General features: G+C 35.3%; 1 protein-coding gene across 1 annotated transcript in view; it reads left to right on the top strand.

Moving 5' to 3' along the window:
- TTC8 (tetratricopeptide repeat domain 8) overlaps positions 1-15,847 on the top strand; it is a 35,249-nt gene extending 19,402 nt beyond the window's left edge. Inside the window, exons 8-14 of the mRNA XM_007431588.4 lie at positions 2,229-2,316; positions 3,338-3,448; positions 6,348-6,487; positions 8,581-8,755; positions 10,098-10,220; positions 12,876-12,959; positions 13,649-15,847. Coding sequence (XP_007431650.1) covers positions 2,229-2,316; positions 3,338-3,448; positions 6,348-6,487; positions 8,581-8,755; positions 10,098-10,220; positions 12,876-12,959; positions 13,649-13,765 — 838 coding nt within the window. The 3' untranslated portion in view covers positions 13,766-15,847. The remainder of the gene's footprint in view (positions 1-2,228; positions 2,317-3,337; positions 3,449-6,347; positions 6,488-8,580; positions 8,756-10,097; positions 10,221-12,875; positions 12,960-13,648) is intronic.
- Positions 15,848-16,870: the final 1,023 nt, after the last annotated feature.

The raw sequence follows: 16,870 nt of genomic DNA, 5'->3' as shown, positions 1-16,870 counted from the left end.
TACTACATCCTGTCTGCCATCTATAATTTTTTAAAGTTGTAAATAATGCAGAAATGAAAGACACATAGGAGTTAAAAGATAAGCTGCTAATTTTAGTTCTTGTGCTACTACAATAGGTATACTCCATTACCTCTGTTATTTTTTTAATCTTTATATGTGAAGAGTTTTCTGATAGAAGTCGCCAAATTTAGGTATTGGAAAGGTACTGCTCATTTTCTACAAACTTAGTTTTAAATGCTGGAGCAAACTTAAGAGGCAAGGAATCATGTTTAGCATAATCTGAAGTTATCACATCGATGTATATTCCTTTGCTACTGCATCAGTGAATTAATAGGTTTATCCAACAAGGAGAATGTTGAGCAATCCTTACTCATTTCATTAAAAATATCAATATGCCTTGCCCAATTTGGGAAAAATGAAACATTTAATTTTGCATGCTGATGATGACTCAGCATGCTAATTTTGCTTGTTGAGTCAGGTTGCAGTATATTTTATAGAATAAAAAACTTGCAGAGTTGGAAGAGGCCGTTGAGTGCAATCCTTTTTTCCAAATGAAAGCATCTATAGCAAATTGCTGTTCATCCTCTGTTTGAATATATCCAGTGAAGAGAAACATTTTTCTGAGTAGCTGGTTCTACTGTTGAATGGCTTTTACAGTTAGGAAATACATTAAATCAGAATCTCCCTTCCTGTAAGTTAAATCAATTATTGTGTATCCTTCTGAGGAGTAGAGTCTTGACCTTCTTCTGTGTGACATACTTTCAGATATCTGAATAGTGCTGTTGTATCCCTGCTTGTTGCTGTTCTCTGAATCCAATTCAGTTTGTCTAAATCCTTCTAAATGTAGTGCTCAGAACTGGACACAGTGTTCAAGATGGTGTCTCGACAACCCAGAACAGAGTAGAATGCTAATTTCCTGTTATTTAGAAACTAGTCTGTTGACAGTATAAAACTTCATTCCCCATATTTATTACTACATCACATTTTATTCAGATTGCAATCAAGTACTGTTCTAACATCTTTTTCATGTGCATTCTGAAAAGCCAGATGTCCCTTATTTGATATCTATTTCCTAAGTGAAACCTTTGCCTTTGTTTCTAATAAATGTAATTATGTTATTTTCAACCTGTTTTCAATTTTACTTTGAATATCATTTCTATCTTTTAAGATCATGGCAGGTGGCAGTACTAAGCTGTTCTCAAAAAAAAAAAATTAAACAAAGTCAGATATGGTTAATATTTGGATGGTAGAGTACCAGAGTTCCTGGGACTAGGAAGTTAAAAAAAAAAACTCTTGATACAAGGCAATGGGAAATATCTTTGTATTTGTACCAGGAACCAAGCTTGTCTATCTTTTTATCCCACCCAATTTTATGTCATCGATGAGTTTGATAAATGTTCTCTCCACCTCTCATCTAAATCATTAATAAAAGTGTTTGAAGAATACAGAATCCAAGATTGAACCATGTGGTACTCACTTTATATTTCCTCATAATTTGATGAGGAATCATTAATGAGCACTATTTGAGTGGGATTTTCAAGCAAATCCACTTAATTATCACTCCATCCAGCCCATAGTTTGCTAACTTGCTAATTAGGCTGCCTTGCAGTACTTAGGTAAGTACTTTGCTGAAGGCTGACTATTCTGTAGTTTCCTAAATTCTTTTCCCATCCTTTTTGAAGTTAGGGACAATATTTGCCACCTCAGTTATCTAGCACTTCACCCATTTCCTAGAATTTCTCAATACATAAAGTTCAGCCAGACCATCAGCAAGTTTTTTCAATATCTTATGATTCAAAAGAATAAGATTTTAACTCATTCAAGTGCTGTAATTTAATTTTTTTAAATATATATTTTTCTGTCAATTGCATTTTTCTATCCTGCTCTTTCATTTTACTCTTCATAATTGTTTGATGTAACGTCTGTCCTCTTTTTAGAAAAGACTGAGCTAAAATAGGAGTTCTGTCATTCTGCCTTGTCTTCATTGAGTAGCTACTTTTATTTTATCTGGAACATAAACAAACACATTTTAGTTATTAGGATCATTTGCCAACCTCACCTCATTCAGATCTTTAGCCTTTCTAATTTCATTTCTACAAGTCAGCTAAACTGTAGAATGTAAATTCTCTAATATTTTTAATGGTCATAATATTGAATTATTGTAAAATATAATCAATTTTCTACTGGTTTGTTAGCTTTAACATACTTTTCATTATATATTTGTCCAGACTAGGATTATATCGTGAAGCAGAAACGCAGTTTAAGTCAGCTCTCAGACAACAGGATATGGTAGATACAATACTGTATTTGGCAAAAGTAAGTTAGCATTTGTAATTAAAAATTCATCATTTTAGACAAATAGTTTGGAACTCTTGGATTATAATTTCTTAAGCCTTTGCAGCTAGTTAAAATAATTAGTTGTTCAGTTGCTGATACTGTTTTTTTAAAAAGATATCCTATAGAAAGGGGTAATTTGGAAGCTTTTTCCACAGCTGTTTGCAACCCTTGCGGTAAATTCAGTTTCAGAATGTCATTGCATTGCCTGTCACTGGGTGCAATTGAAAAGTTTCGGTATAATTTCCCCCCTTGTGTATGCATTGACCAATATGCTAGGTATCTGAGATCATTCTCCTAGAGAATGATTTTAAAATCATTAAAATTTTAAAACAATCCTTTCCAAATTCTAAGCTTGAACAAATAAAAAAACAGCTGATAGACTACCTTGTAATCTTTCTTTAGAGGTGATTGTAGAAATCAGTTAAAAGACAATATAAATATTGGGGTAGTACCCAGCCTTATGTTTAGTAACCAGCATTTTTTAGCTGGCGTCATTAGGTACCTTTGACAAGGTTGTACCGCTGTCCTATCACTCTTGAAAGTTCACTGCCTGCCTTGTCCTGCTGAAGGCCACATAGAGAGGCATCCTATCCTAGAAAAAACGTAACAGATGGTTCTCATGTGCTGGACTGAATGAACTAATTGTGCAGAAGGACACAAAACAGTTGCATTAAATATTTTAGAGGAGTGAAAGGAATGATGCTGTTTTTTAAAACCATGTTGTTATGGTGTTCTGGCATTATCTGAATTTTGTCCTGAAAGATATGTAGAGGCAGTGCCAGAATGTGGAGAGTAGTTTTCTAGCTTTATATGTAGCTGCATGCATAGACTATATACAGTATATGTATGTATATACATATGTATATATGTGTGTGTGTGTATGTCTGTGTATATCTGTGTGTGTGTGCACGTGCATGATTTAATTGGCAGCTTATTTTCACATCTATAGCCATTGTAAAAATCTTAGCATTGATAGAGCTACATCCATTTATTTGCCCAGGTATATTCCCGCTTGGATCAGCCTTTGACAGCTTTAAATGTTTTCAAACAAGGTTTAGAACAATTTCCTGGAGAAGTTTCCCTTCTTTGTGGTATGGCCAGGATTCATGAGGTATGCAAATCAAGTTTTTGTCATGCATAAGGAGCATAATTGATGAGTACACCCTCAAACAGTTTCTGCTTTACATTTCAGTACTTAGATGTGCAAATGAATTAATGCTAAGGAGGCAGAATGGGGAAAGTTAACAACTCTAAGACTGGTTTGTGGCTTCTTTGTTCTAAAATATAAGAATATGGAGAGCTGACCTTTGCAATCAGTAGCTCACTAGTGTTTTCAAAAGAGTTGTAGTGGCTCTGGACTTCAGAATCTAGGTATCAGGGATTGAAATCTGGTATCTTTTAGTTTATCACTGAGTTACAGCTCTTTTAGTTTCCACTGAAGTAGCTCTTTATAGTTCAGTTTCAGAGACACATCTATGCTTGGACAATGGAGTCATTACCAGATCTTTTTCTAGTATTCATTGTTTGTTTCAAACAATAAAGACATATAGAACTTGTCAGCTAGCTGAATTCTTTGCAACTTAGTACTGATTTCATGAGTATTGGGAGAATGTAGGAATGCATGTACATTAGTAAGAATTACCGCACAGTACAATTACTTCAAAAATTACAAAATGGTTAAGAGAATCATTGTGGTGTGGGGCATAAGATGTTGGATTGGCACCAGGAAGCTTCGGGTACTAGTCTGTCCTCAGCCATTGAAGCTCCCTGGTGACTTTCTCTTTTAGCCCAAATTATTTCACAGAGCTATTGTTGTGAGGGAAAATAGGAGGAGGAATATAACAAATAATTTTTTTTAGAGAAGCACTTCTTTCAAAATTTGCTGAAATTAAGGATCAATTTTAAATATGATAAATAGCATAAGCAAAGCATATCTTAAAGTTGAATACTGTTTATTAATGCAGTTAGAGTTATAATGGGAATTTAGATGCCTTTGAATGTTTTTCAATTAAAGTTTTTTAACCCGGAACATTTGCCTTCCTTTGAGCATGGACATATATGAACTTCACTTTTGTAAGCACTATTTTCTCTTTATTAGAGGCCCCCAGTCTTTGGGGACTGGGAAACATTTGGATTTTTCAGAGAATATTATGAGTGCTTATAAAGTGAATGCTTGGGAAGGAGCACATCCATTCACAAGTGGCTGCCCAATGGGCATGGTCAGTCACAAAATACCTGTTTCCCAGTAGTCTAAAAGAAATGTAACTTCCCCAAGAATTCAAATAGTAGTCTAAGCTCTCAAATCAAGTATAGTAGCTTAAGCTCCCAAATCATCATAAAGAGCAAACTGGTAATGCTGAGAAAGATATGCGTTCAGATACAGTACACTTTTGTGTGATTGGAAGTCTGTTCATGCATTATTGATGTTCTCTTACCTGAGCTAAGTGAGGATAGGATTGCATCTTTAGAGAGTAGAGGCCTGCTATGCCTTCCACCGTGGGAAATAAATCTTTTTAAAATCTTTTGATAATGACTGACAGAGAAAGTTATACAAACAAACAGAAAAGCCTGTTTCTTTGCTGAAGAAAACTGATGCTGTTATGTAGTAGTGGTTTATCCAACAGTAGTCTATAAATAGGAGGAGGAAAGAACCCAAAACATATGGCTACTTACTGTGAGTAGGCTAGAACAAAACAGTGGTTAACATAAAATGACATTTTATAATTATATGTGATTAATGCATGTATGCACATCTTTTCAAATATATTTGTTCTTTGGCAGTAAAGTGTACATAAGATATATTTTCATCCATCCTAATTACTTTTGAAGGATAATGTTTTCAAATCCAGAGATGATAAATTCCAAAGATAATTTCAAGTTGCCATTCTCAGTTACATTGTAATTCATACAGTACAGCTTCAAAATTTCACCCAGATATGCTTGGTGCAGCAGATATTTGAGAATTATAATAAAAGCTGCAAAGCTTTGCAGACCAGCATCTCTGTACAATGCTATCTGAGGACTGTAGGCAAGCATTGGATATATTCAGTCTGAGTAGAACAGCTAATTTAAAACTTAAATCATCAGTGGAAAACTGCTCTGAAAACTTTATCCCTAGAGCTCTGGGGATCCCATCCAGCCATTGGTCTCCTTGTTCTGCTTGAGCATCCCAGGTGCTACTGCAGAAGGTGAGATATTTCTTCCACCTATTCTGGGACTGTCAATCTTCCTTTTGAAAAGAATTAATAATAAGCATAAATACGATGTTACACAAATCAATTATTTTCTCCAGACTATTATACTCTGGAGGGCATATATCTTCCAAATGGAACATACACGAAAAACCGAGGGCCTAATTTTTATAGAACAACATTCACTGGCAAGTATATCGCCAAAGAGTTAGAAAGTCATCAAACTGATTGATGTTCCTTGCAGCTCATTTAGAAAAAAGTGAGAAGGAAGATCCATTTTTAAGTGTCTGGCTAAATAAGGCATGGAAGACCTGCTGCTCTATCTTTATTAGGCACTCCTTTGCACCACCAATACGGTCTTATTTTATCTTCAAATGTACTCTTTCTAATCCCCTTTTTCACTAGACTTACTTAAGATGCAGAAGGATTTTAAATAAAAGGCAAATCAACAGAAGTAAAGTTGACACTGGTATAGACAATACCAAGGATGGAGAGAGAAGGAGGTATTATTTTGTATCATTAACTGTGTATTTGATGACAGGGATATTTTAATGTAAAAACAGTAATCATAACCAAAGAATGACAAAATAAGTATATGATAAGAGAAGCATTTACAAAATAATATGCAAGCCTGTAGTACTACATAACTACTAATAAAATTCTAGAATTAAAGGTTTTATTCTATATTTTGTATAATCTCAGATCATTATTCATCTAATTACTATAGTATTCCTTGGTGTTTAAGGAATCACAACACTTTCTTTGTTTTTATTAATCATATATAATTTAAACTTTTTGTATTTATTCATCTCTTTATAGGAAATGAACAACATTTCTGCCGCTGCAGAATGCTATAAAGATGTCTTAAAACAAGATAATACCCATGTGGAAGCCATTGCATGCATTGCAAGTAATCATTTTTACTCTGACCAGCCAGAGATAGCTTTACGTTTTTACAGGTAAGAAGGTAGTGAATCTACATTATTTTTTGAAATAGTGAAATAATAGAATAGAAACCCCAGTATGGATGAATATGTGAAAAAAGTGATAAATTGTAGACTAATTCAGTGAGTCATTTGTCAGACTTAAGAATTATAGCCCTGACAGGAACCTAGAAAGAAACTACAGCCTAATTTTTGTACTAAGACATCTATAAAAAGTGTTTGTAGAAATCTTTAAAATACACGAAGGAATCTCAAGATGCTTCTACATATCAGCTGGTTCTATTCCACAGTCTCAAGGGAGCCTAAAACAGATTCATGATCACCTTCATTGCCACCAACCTTGAAACACTGGGAACACATGAATTGATTGGTGGTCTCTCCCCAACTGATTAATCAGACAATATAAAAATGGCATTCACCTATATTTTTACTTTGTGTACATTTGCCTGGAGATTTTTCCCACCAAAATAAACAATTGTTGGAAGGTCTACAGAGCCATTAGGGCACTATTCTTCTCTTGCATTTGAAATAATAACATATTAGGAAGACCTAAGAGATGCTGAACTTCTGTGGGAAAGAGGGAAAGGCTGAGTTCAAGAGTTCAGCATCTCAAGAAACTGCAGTCTGGAATGTCCTGCAACTAAGCCTGAAATAAATTGGCTCAGATGCTGATTTATTGTTCCAGTGTGGAACTGATTTGGGAGAGGTAAAAATGCCTTATATGGAATGCCCCTGCTATCTGTTATTGTTCTTCTCTTACTGTTTCTATCTTCATATAGTTTATATTACATTGCTTCATGTATTCCTGATAATATCTCCAGAGAATGTGGCAAACATGTTTTCTGTTATATTTTCTCAAAATTATATATATATTTTTCTTGTTCAGAGTATATATTTGTTGTCTAAATAATGTACTTCATTTACATCTAGATGGAGAGCTTCTCTGTATTTATTTCTCAGTAACACAAGGTGGCTATTTGCAACAATATCCCTGACTTTACAGAATAATCAGTCAGACTAGCTCTACTGTTTGATAGGATGGGAGCACAGCCTGAGAAGAAAATTAAAAAGAAAAGCTTTTTATTTTTATTATACCTGTCAGATAGTCAGAAGGCTATGAAAACCTAATGATATAATAAATGTGTTAGACTTTAAGGTACTACACAGTGTTTTGAACAGCAATTTCCTTTACAGCAGGGGTGCTTTTTTAGAAGGCAAAGTTTGACAGTTCTAGTCAACAAGGCTTCATTCGAGGGAGGGGGAGGGGGGAGAAAGAGAAAATGCTGATCATATTAAAAATGAGGGTATAAGAGCTATTGCACCCTGGTTTATTCTTACATTCAGTGAGAAATACAGATAGCATTATCCTCTGAATTTCCCTAGTGACATTTTTGTAGAAAGACTCGCTGTATAGATTCTTCCCATGGATTGTAATTTGTGATATTACCATGAGATGGGGCTGCTGCAACAACTATATGTCATGAGATATACTACATAGAACTCCCTTTTTTGTAGGTTGCCTCAACAGGCAGCAGCACCTGACTGCTCTTCTTTGAACTCGGATGCTAAGAACAGTCAGACCTTGGGAGTACTTTGATAAGGGACTACCAAGGAATGCTACAGTTGTATGTCAGCCCTGTAAGGCAGATCAGTCTAAGAAACCAATGCCATATAGGTCAGGGCTACTTTTATAATAACGGAATCTTCAAGTCTGAATGTGCTTCCCCCCCTCACTTTATCTTAGTGTAAACTAGGGAGCGGCCTGTCTGAGATGTTTACTCAAACTACTTTCTTGGAATGGGCTCAAACCATGCTTGTCCTATCATTGCTTTGGTAGTAGCTCTTCCTCCTTTTCTTTCAAGGCCATTCCCTACACTCTCTATAGTAGGCTAGACTGGGAAATCAAGAGTATCGTTGAGGAGGCAAGACTGTACTGTTTCCAAGAAAACTTCATGGATGTCTCAGTGAAGTTGGCAGGAATCAAGCTGCTGAAGGAGGAGAAATGAGCTTGTTTATATGTATAAGGATTTTGCATGTAGCACAAGAAGCTTTCAAGAAGCATGCTACGAAAGTCCTAGTTACTTTATTTACTTTTTATGTTGAACTAGGCGGCTCCTGCAGATGGGCATTTATAACAGCCAACTCTTTAACAATCTGGGCCTCTGCTGCTTCTATGCCCAGCAATATGACATGATTCTCAGTTCATTTGAACGTGCACTATCTCTAGCAGAAAGTGAGGAGGAAGCTGCAGATGTGTGGTACAACTTGGGACATGTAGCTGTGGTAAGAGCAATGTTTGTTAAGAATACTTCATTGAAATATTTATGCAGAAATGATAAGATTTTAGCCCAGAAAGCTTTGGTGGCCTATAATCTGCTTATCAGCTATCAAAAAGATGCAAGAATAAATGTTTTTGCACACTGCATATCACAATACATTTATATCATCTTGAAGGAGATAGAAAAATCTCAATAGGATGTTGTTGCTATAAGGGAGAGTGATGTACAGTAGCCTGCCTGAACATTTTCCAAACAAAACTTCACAGCATTTACTTTTCTAGGGCAAGACCTCTCATTGAGAAGCAGCCTTTGAGATGAAGTCTTGGTTCTGCTAACTCTAGGATGAAGTGACTTCTGAACACTTTCTTGTAAAAAATATACCTCATTTCTGTGTATTGATAATTGAAGTGTTAATAATCAGATTGAAAAATGAAAGTAGGCTAACATAGGGGTTTTAGTACTGATCCAGTAAATGTTCATTATAATTTGCTGAATTCACTTTACTAATTGAAACATTAGTAAAGATTTGAACATTTTTCTCAGGGATGAGTAATCTGCAGTTTTAGAGACTCTTTTTATTGCAGTACCCAAAACTTCCCAAGAGGGCAAGAAATGTTGGCCCTGCTCCTTTAAAGACACCCTAGTATCCCCTGCAACCCTCCAAGATGCATGATGACAATACCACAAGAGGGAAAGAAATATGGGAATCTGTATGTAAATAAATATAATGCAGCCCCCAACCAAGAGAATGATGTCCATTCCAAATTTACATGAATTAGCATATTTCTCTGCATGCCTAGTTCTAGTGGTTTAATTTCCCAGTTCAAATATACATTCATATCCTATAGCTACAAATGATTTCTGGCAGAAAGTGCTTGATCATAATACTTGGTAATTTTGTCAAACTCCTTTCATTTAAACTGAAATATTGTAGGATATCACCTCCTTTTTTATGCTTTCAAGAAATTTAACAGGAGTTCTGCTGAATCCAATCAAAATTCCAGGTAGTACAACATCCTGTTTTCCACAATGACCAAATGGAAGAATTTCAAAGGCTCTGTTCCCACTTTTTTTTTTTCAGAAAAGGTCTAAATGGAAGCCCTAACCTAGTACTTCTAAATGTTGTTAAAAGCCCCCATGTGATCACAAATCCTGCCTAAAGTATGCTCCCACTTTATGGAACATCTTTACATTCTCTTGAGATACTCCAATCCAGGAAGGTCAGGACTAGAGGAGGCAAGAGTGGCACGTATACCCATATCTCCTTTCCAGAGTTCTAGTAACTGAATAGGGGCAATTAGTTTATATATAGAAACTATGATATATTCTGTGCTTTTACTTCTCAGGGAATAGGTGATACAAACTTGGCTTACCAGTGTTTCAAACTGACTTTGGCCAACAACAATGACCATGCAGAATCCTATAATAACTTGGCTGTGTTGGAAATGCAAAAAGGTCATATTGAACAGGTTAGTATCAAATCTAAAAGAAGGTGGGGATCTTAAGTTTTTATAGCTAATGTATTTTAGGAATTCTGTTTTTTGAGGTTAATGAGAACCATGGTAATGAAGTCCTAACCTGAAGCATGGGCTGTATCAATGGTAGGAAAATGCTTTTAACCAGTCCACAGTGGGGCAGGAAAAGGTTTGTTTTAACTAGGTATGTGCAGAACCTAATGTTGTAGGAGCACATCTTTCCAGAGAGTTCCAAAATGTTCCAATTCTCCTATGGACTGTACCAATCCAGCCATTATGGGTGTTTCCAGATGTTTATCATCTGAACCAGAAATATTTTGTGGTATTCTGAGATTGGTCTGCCCTAGAAGTAGACTGTTTTGTCTGAAATACCACAAATGCTTTGCAATTTGGAGAATTAAATTCTGGAAAACCAGAATGGCCAGCTCAACATAATCTGGAGGAGGAACCAATAGGTTTTCCACCAACGTAGTTTTAATCTAAAACAGCCATAAGCCTATTTTAATTTAAGCTGTCATCCAGTCGATTATGTTGTACAAACACAGTAACTCAGCAAAAAATGTGGTAGTTGTAAAGCCCCACGTAATCAGTTCTCCAAGAAAAAGAGTTGCATATAGAATGCAGTGCAAAGTAAGCCCACTGGCAGAGTCCTGGCAGCCATAAAACTTGTGTTTGTAGCATTAGCTGCCATGTCCAGGCCAAAACCACTGTTGAAAAATTGAAGCCTGTATAATTATATGCAAATTTCTCTATGTACTGCTAACATGTATAGAGTTTCAGATTTGCTGTTTGGATGACTGTGAACACATTAATTGTTTAGTGCAGGGTTTCTCAACCTTGGCAACTTTAAGATGTGTGGACTTCAACTCCCAGACTTCCCCAGTCAGCATGCTTTAGTTTAGCAGATGAACCTCAGCATAACCTAAGTTTCAAAAACATACCTTACTTAAAGCTCTATTCATAAGTAGCAAATTCCTTTCAGGCCTACTGCTTCAGTATTCTAGCAGTTACTGTGGAAAGTATCAAATATACATCTGCATAATCCTTTGCTCTTATAGATGAAGATCAGTTTATTTATACAATGATGTCTAACTGGCACTGTAGTGTATATATGTATAACATACTATCTTTCTTTTTAAATATTTTCCTTCAGTTCGTTTACAGTTTCTTTTGCCGTTACTGTAAGGCTTGTAGGCTGTCATCTACAGCTTAGTTTAGTGACCATCTTTCTCACCCATCCCATATCTACTCACCTGCTTTGCATTTGATCAGACATGTACTTTTCTGGCATTGGATAGTGCATATCCAAATTGATGGTAGGCATGCAGTTCAAAATCTTCATGTAATTCATATCCATGCAATTGCACAAGATGCAGAGACCATCTTTGGATTTGGGGGATGAGAGGAAATTGCCAGTGATTTATCCAAACTGCTGGTTCAAATTCTGTATTTTTATACAGAATAGTGTTGAAATGAGTAATTGATAACTATCTGTATCTTCCCGAATAATGTATTTGATTTCAGACATAGCACTAAAACAGAGATAGACAAATGGCCATCTGTGGGCCATCTGTGACCCTTTTTTCTGGCCCCTAGAGATCTCCCTTCAGTTATACTGCCAGATTTCAGCAAGAAATGCAGCAGTTTCTAATTGTTTTTGGTGAAAATAAGAAAAAGTGGTATATGACCATACAAGTTTAACACACCAAATGTCAAAACTATCATTTGAACCATTGAAGAAATGACTCTCTTACAAAGTCCCAACCCTATTAACTGCAGTGACATCACTACAACATTACTTGTTCAGTGTGGCTCTTGGCCACCATTTATTTTTACTGCAGCCCCCAGCTAATTTTTAATTTAATGATGGTTTTAAAATTCTAGCCTTCTTCATGCACTGGATAAATGAGCATTATCTGGATTGAGTGTAAAGCTGAATATGAATACATCTTTCAGATATTTCTGAAAGATGTATTCATATTGGTGTCATTGGTGGTGGTGGTGGGGTTGAGCACCGAGATAAGGATTTGCCCTCCCAGCTCTTTATGGAATAAAGCACTTGTCACAAGAATAAAGCTGTGGGGTGGACACCCAAGGGAATGGCTTTGTAATAGGTGTACTTCTGTTTGCATCTTTTCCAGCACAGGGTTTTGGACTAATGCTAAAAACAGCTTCTCAGTTTCAGAGTATGTTCTACTGCTTAAGTGTGAATGTGTATAATTTTGCATAATTGCATGTTGTTAACTATTTGTAAACTGTCCAGTTGCTAGATGTTGAACAGCAGATGAATTTAAAGAATAAGAATAAGAATAATAACATTACATAATGTGTAGGAAATATTGAAGTTAATAAAGAAAGAAAGTATACTGCTTCTGCTTGAGAAAGTGTGAGGGGAGGACAGAAAGTTCAGTTCAATTAAATCAATAAAACACAGATAATATGAGTGTTCCCCATGTATTTAAATTATTCCATGATGTGTTGTATATTGAGCTAAATAGGCTGACCTATTGACCTAGTGATCTGACTTGGTATAAGATAAGTTCCTATATTAAAATAACATGGGAGAACCCAAGATGGAGAGGGGATGTAATGGTGTTGGGTGTCTTGACCTGTACAAATATGTAGGTGAACACTGTTTCTGTGTTTTAGGCAAGAGTGTTTCTGCAGACTGCTTCATCAATAGCACCTCATATGTATGAGCCACATTTCAATTTTGCTGTGTTGTCTGAAAAGGTAATGTCATTACCCTTTATTTTTTTGTTTACTTATTTTATTTATTTATCATATTTGTTTAGCTGCCCATCTCACAAAAAAGTGCCTCTGGGTGGCGCACAACACTCAATTAAAAAGAAAACCAATAAATACATATAAAACAGTCATTATTAAAACCATGAAAACTATGAAAAAGTACACAGAACAAGAGAGGATGTTAATATATATGATGTTTCATATATATCTATTTGTTAGTTTGTGTATCTGAAGTATTTTTGCCCCATACTTTGCCTAAAAAGAAGTCCCTAGATCAATTTTCAAATAATGATAAGGCATATTCCTGTCCTCAGGTGTATTACTTAGAAGATTTGACAAAAAGGAAAAGAGGTTGGAGATAGAAAAGCAATAAACTCATGAATTAGTTTTTAACTGCAGAGGTCCTCTATAATTTGCCCATCTGATATATTAGTTCTAGTCCAATCTAAGCAGCCATTATATCTGAGCTGTGTTCAATGACAGCCCCGTGTAGAATGCCTTAAAGTAATCTCACTCAAAGTGAGTAGGACATGAACTTTTTAAAGCCAAATTAGGGTTGTGCCTACTATATATGTTAGAATATAAACATTTTAAAAGTGAATCACTGGATAAAATCTAGCATGTAAGGCTGTTAGTAACATTTCTATGTCATTTGGTCTCATGCCTTTCTGCAGGTTGGAGATCTCCAAAGAAGCTATATAGCAGCTCAGAAGTCCAAAGAAACTTTTCCAGAGCATGTGGATACTCAGCAACTTATTAAGCAGTTAAAACAGCACTTTGCCAGAGTCTGATGTACCTCCCATCAATGAAAATATTTAATTAGTTTTCTTCAGAATTGCAGACTTGTGCAAAATTACAAAGGAGAGGGTTAATGTTACTTTCAGAATATTTTTACATTTATATTCTGAGAATTCTATTCAGACTGGGTGCAAACTGAACCTTGTTACTGTCTTCAGATGGTTAAAAGCTGCTTAGCAGAGTCTTGTTTTTTAAAAATAATCCCTGTCTAGGGGCAACATTCATTTTAGGTATATTAAGTGGAGCAAGGCAAGTTTCATAATGAGTAATGGGAATATTTCCATATAAGAACTGCTTAAAAAAGAAATGTAACCTTGTTTGAGGATGTATACATGTTTATTCCTTTTTCAAGGAAGCATTTTCTTCTTTATTTACTACCTAATTATAGTGTTTTTATGAACAATCTTGTCACAGTAAGTGAGCTCAAGTGACAGATACAAAATTGTTTAACTTTTTGTTGCACCAGAGCAGGTTTAGAATGTAACTTTTATTTAGGAAGATCATATATTATTATATATATTATACGAGAGGCATAACTCTTAGTGATGAACTAAGGAATGTACACGTATCTCTGTATTATTAATACCCAAAGTCTGGTATGTGCTGGCTCCAGGTGTCAGTTCATGGCACTCTTTTGTTCATGGTTGCAGGATCAGTGAAGGCTGTATAACAAAAGTAGTGGTTGGCATTTGCAAAGAAGAGCTTGTTTTCTCTTCCTTTCACTGTCTAAATGGGTATTAATGAAGAAAGAGAGACAGAAAGAGAGCTTCAGTTGGATCTATACCTTCAAAGCAATGAAACCTGGAGTGTGTACAAATCTGAATATCTGAGCCCAATGGGATAGGTTCCCTCGAGAAAGAAAGGCAAAAGTATGAAGTATTTACCCTCCTTAGTTTTCCTTCATTTCTGAATCCAAGTTGAATTCTGGATTTTCATTTGCAGTGAGAGCTTTGAGAACTGTGCACATCTGCAATAAATGAACTTCCATCTTATATGATGGATATTTTTGACAACTGATGCATTTTCTGTTATTTTTCCTAATGTTGCTTTTAGTGAAGGATCATTTGTTTGTTATAATTCTAAGGGCAGTTGATCCTTAATACATAGATAAAATGAACATCTTAACTTTATGTTATATAACTTCCCTGTGTCTTTTTATTGTTACAGATTATAAATGCCATGTACCATTGCATTGTATGTACTTCCATAAGAGGTCAATCAAGTTGGTTAAAATTAAACAGTCTCTCTTTTCCTATATTGCCTTCTCAGACCAAGAAGCTGTTATATAATGCATATAATGGAGCCAGTTTGGTCTAGTGGTTAAGGCACCAGGCTGGAAACCAGGAGACTGGGAGTTCTAGTCCTGCCTTAGGCATGAAAGCCAGCTGGCTGACTTGGGGCCAGTCACTCTCTCTGAGCCCAACTCACCTCTCTGGGTTGTTATGAGGAAAATAGGAGGAGGAAGAAGTATTCGGTATGTTTGTCACCCTGAGTTATTTACAAAAATAATAAAGATGGGATAAAAAAAAATCTAAATCTAAAATCTATCAGTTATAGAGATTTCCAGCATATCTGGCTGAAGTTAAAAAAAACTGTGTTAAGTAATCATTCAATTTAAAAATTCTTAGGTTTAAAAAGAACAACAGAACATAGCTGTAGGCCACTCTCCATACCGATTTCCAGTTGCAATTTCTCCTATAGGTTATTGTGCAACTGGTATTACCAGTTTGCCAAAAACAAATTCCTCCATTTCTTTGAAAGGGGATATTCCTACCGCTCAATCTCTATATTGTTTCTTACTGGAGTTTAGTTACTCATTCTCCTGCTCTATTTGCTAAAACAAACAAAATTTCAATATTTCTGGCTCAGATCAGATGAAGGAAAGAAAGGATAAAAAATTAAGAGATTTTTCTAAATTTGCAGAAATTTAGCCCTATTCCCATCAGGTTAATTTGCGTGGAAATAGATCTTGCATTTATGTTTTTGATTTTACTGTACTCAGCATTGATTTAAATTACTGAAGGCATCTTAAATAATTCCATATGCCTAAATTTTCATATGTAGTTATCTATATTTTTAAACTTTGTTTATAACAAAATAAATTATAATTTATAATTAGTTGAATCTTTTTTTAATAGATCACAAATTGTGAAAATTCTGGAAGAAAAATATTGGAGCCATTATCATGTCTTCAAATCCCAGTAATTTTTATTTATTTACTTATTTTTCAAATTTATATATGCTGCCCATCTCACCATACAAGTGATTCTAGGCAGCAGTAATAATGGAATTATCGGTAAATGGATTCAATGTTATGATTATTGGTCCCAGTCTCTAACATTGCTCTGTGGCACCTTGCTATCTATCATGAGCAATTTTGTTGTAAATATACATATGTATGCGCAAACACATTTAATTTTTACACATGTTTAGAAACATACTGTTCATTTTAAAACAAATATTGTAATGGGTGATTTTTGATTGATTTGGAAGTGAAAATTAAAATTCTGTACTGAGATCTCCCCCAAATGCAGAACAGAAAAAGCAAAGGAATAACTATTTTAAAATGACTGATAAAAAAATGGAGTTTTGATTTGTTTTTGGTGCAATTGTAATGGCATTATGGAATGAGTCCCTAAGAAAACATTAGGCAAGTGCATCTATTCTTCTTGGATGATAGAAATATCAACTACTTGAGCACGAATTTCAAGCTGCGATCCCTTAATGTGTTTGCCACACTGCATGCAGAATTTGTTTAATGCAGTAAAGTACTTGCTCTTTTTACCCTCTCTGTAAGCCAGTATATTTGAATATTTGTAGATAGCTACTTGGATACATAATATATTACTATGTTCTCATTATATTAGATTAACAAGAACAGCAGATCAATAAGCCAGGCTTTCATCATGGAGGGCTGTCAGTTTTTAAAGTAAGCACCAATGAACAGGCGAATCGGCTAGTCCTGAAGCAATCCACCTTTAGTTCATTTAGTATGACATGGCATAACGTGATGAGATGATTCCGAAACCATCCATCACTGTGGGAAAATTCTATTAGGGCAAGTTAAACACTTCATATAGTGGCAGTCTTCCTGAAAC

Source organism: Python bivittatus, unplaced genomic scaffold (genome assembly GCF_059951505.1).
Source record: "Python bivittatus isolate LINGU-HERP-01145 unplaced genomic scaffold, Pbiv_v1 ctg000480_np1212, whole genome shotgun sequence".
Taxonomy (NCBI): domain Eukaryota; kingdom Metazoa; phylum Chordata; class Lepidosauria; order Squamata; family Pythonidae; genus Python; species Python bivittatus.
The sequence above is the reverse complement of the archived record's forward strand: the minus strand, read 5'-3'. Positions and strand labels throughout refer to the sequence as shown.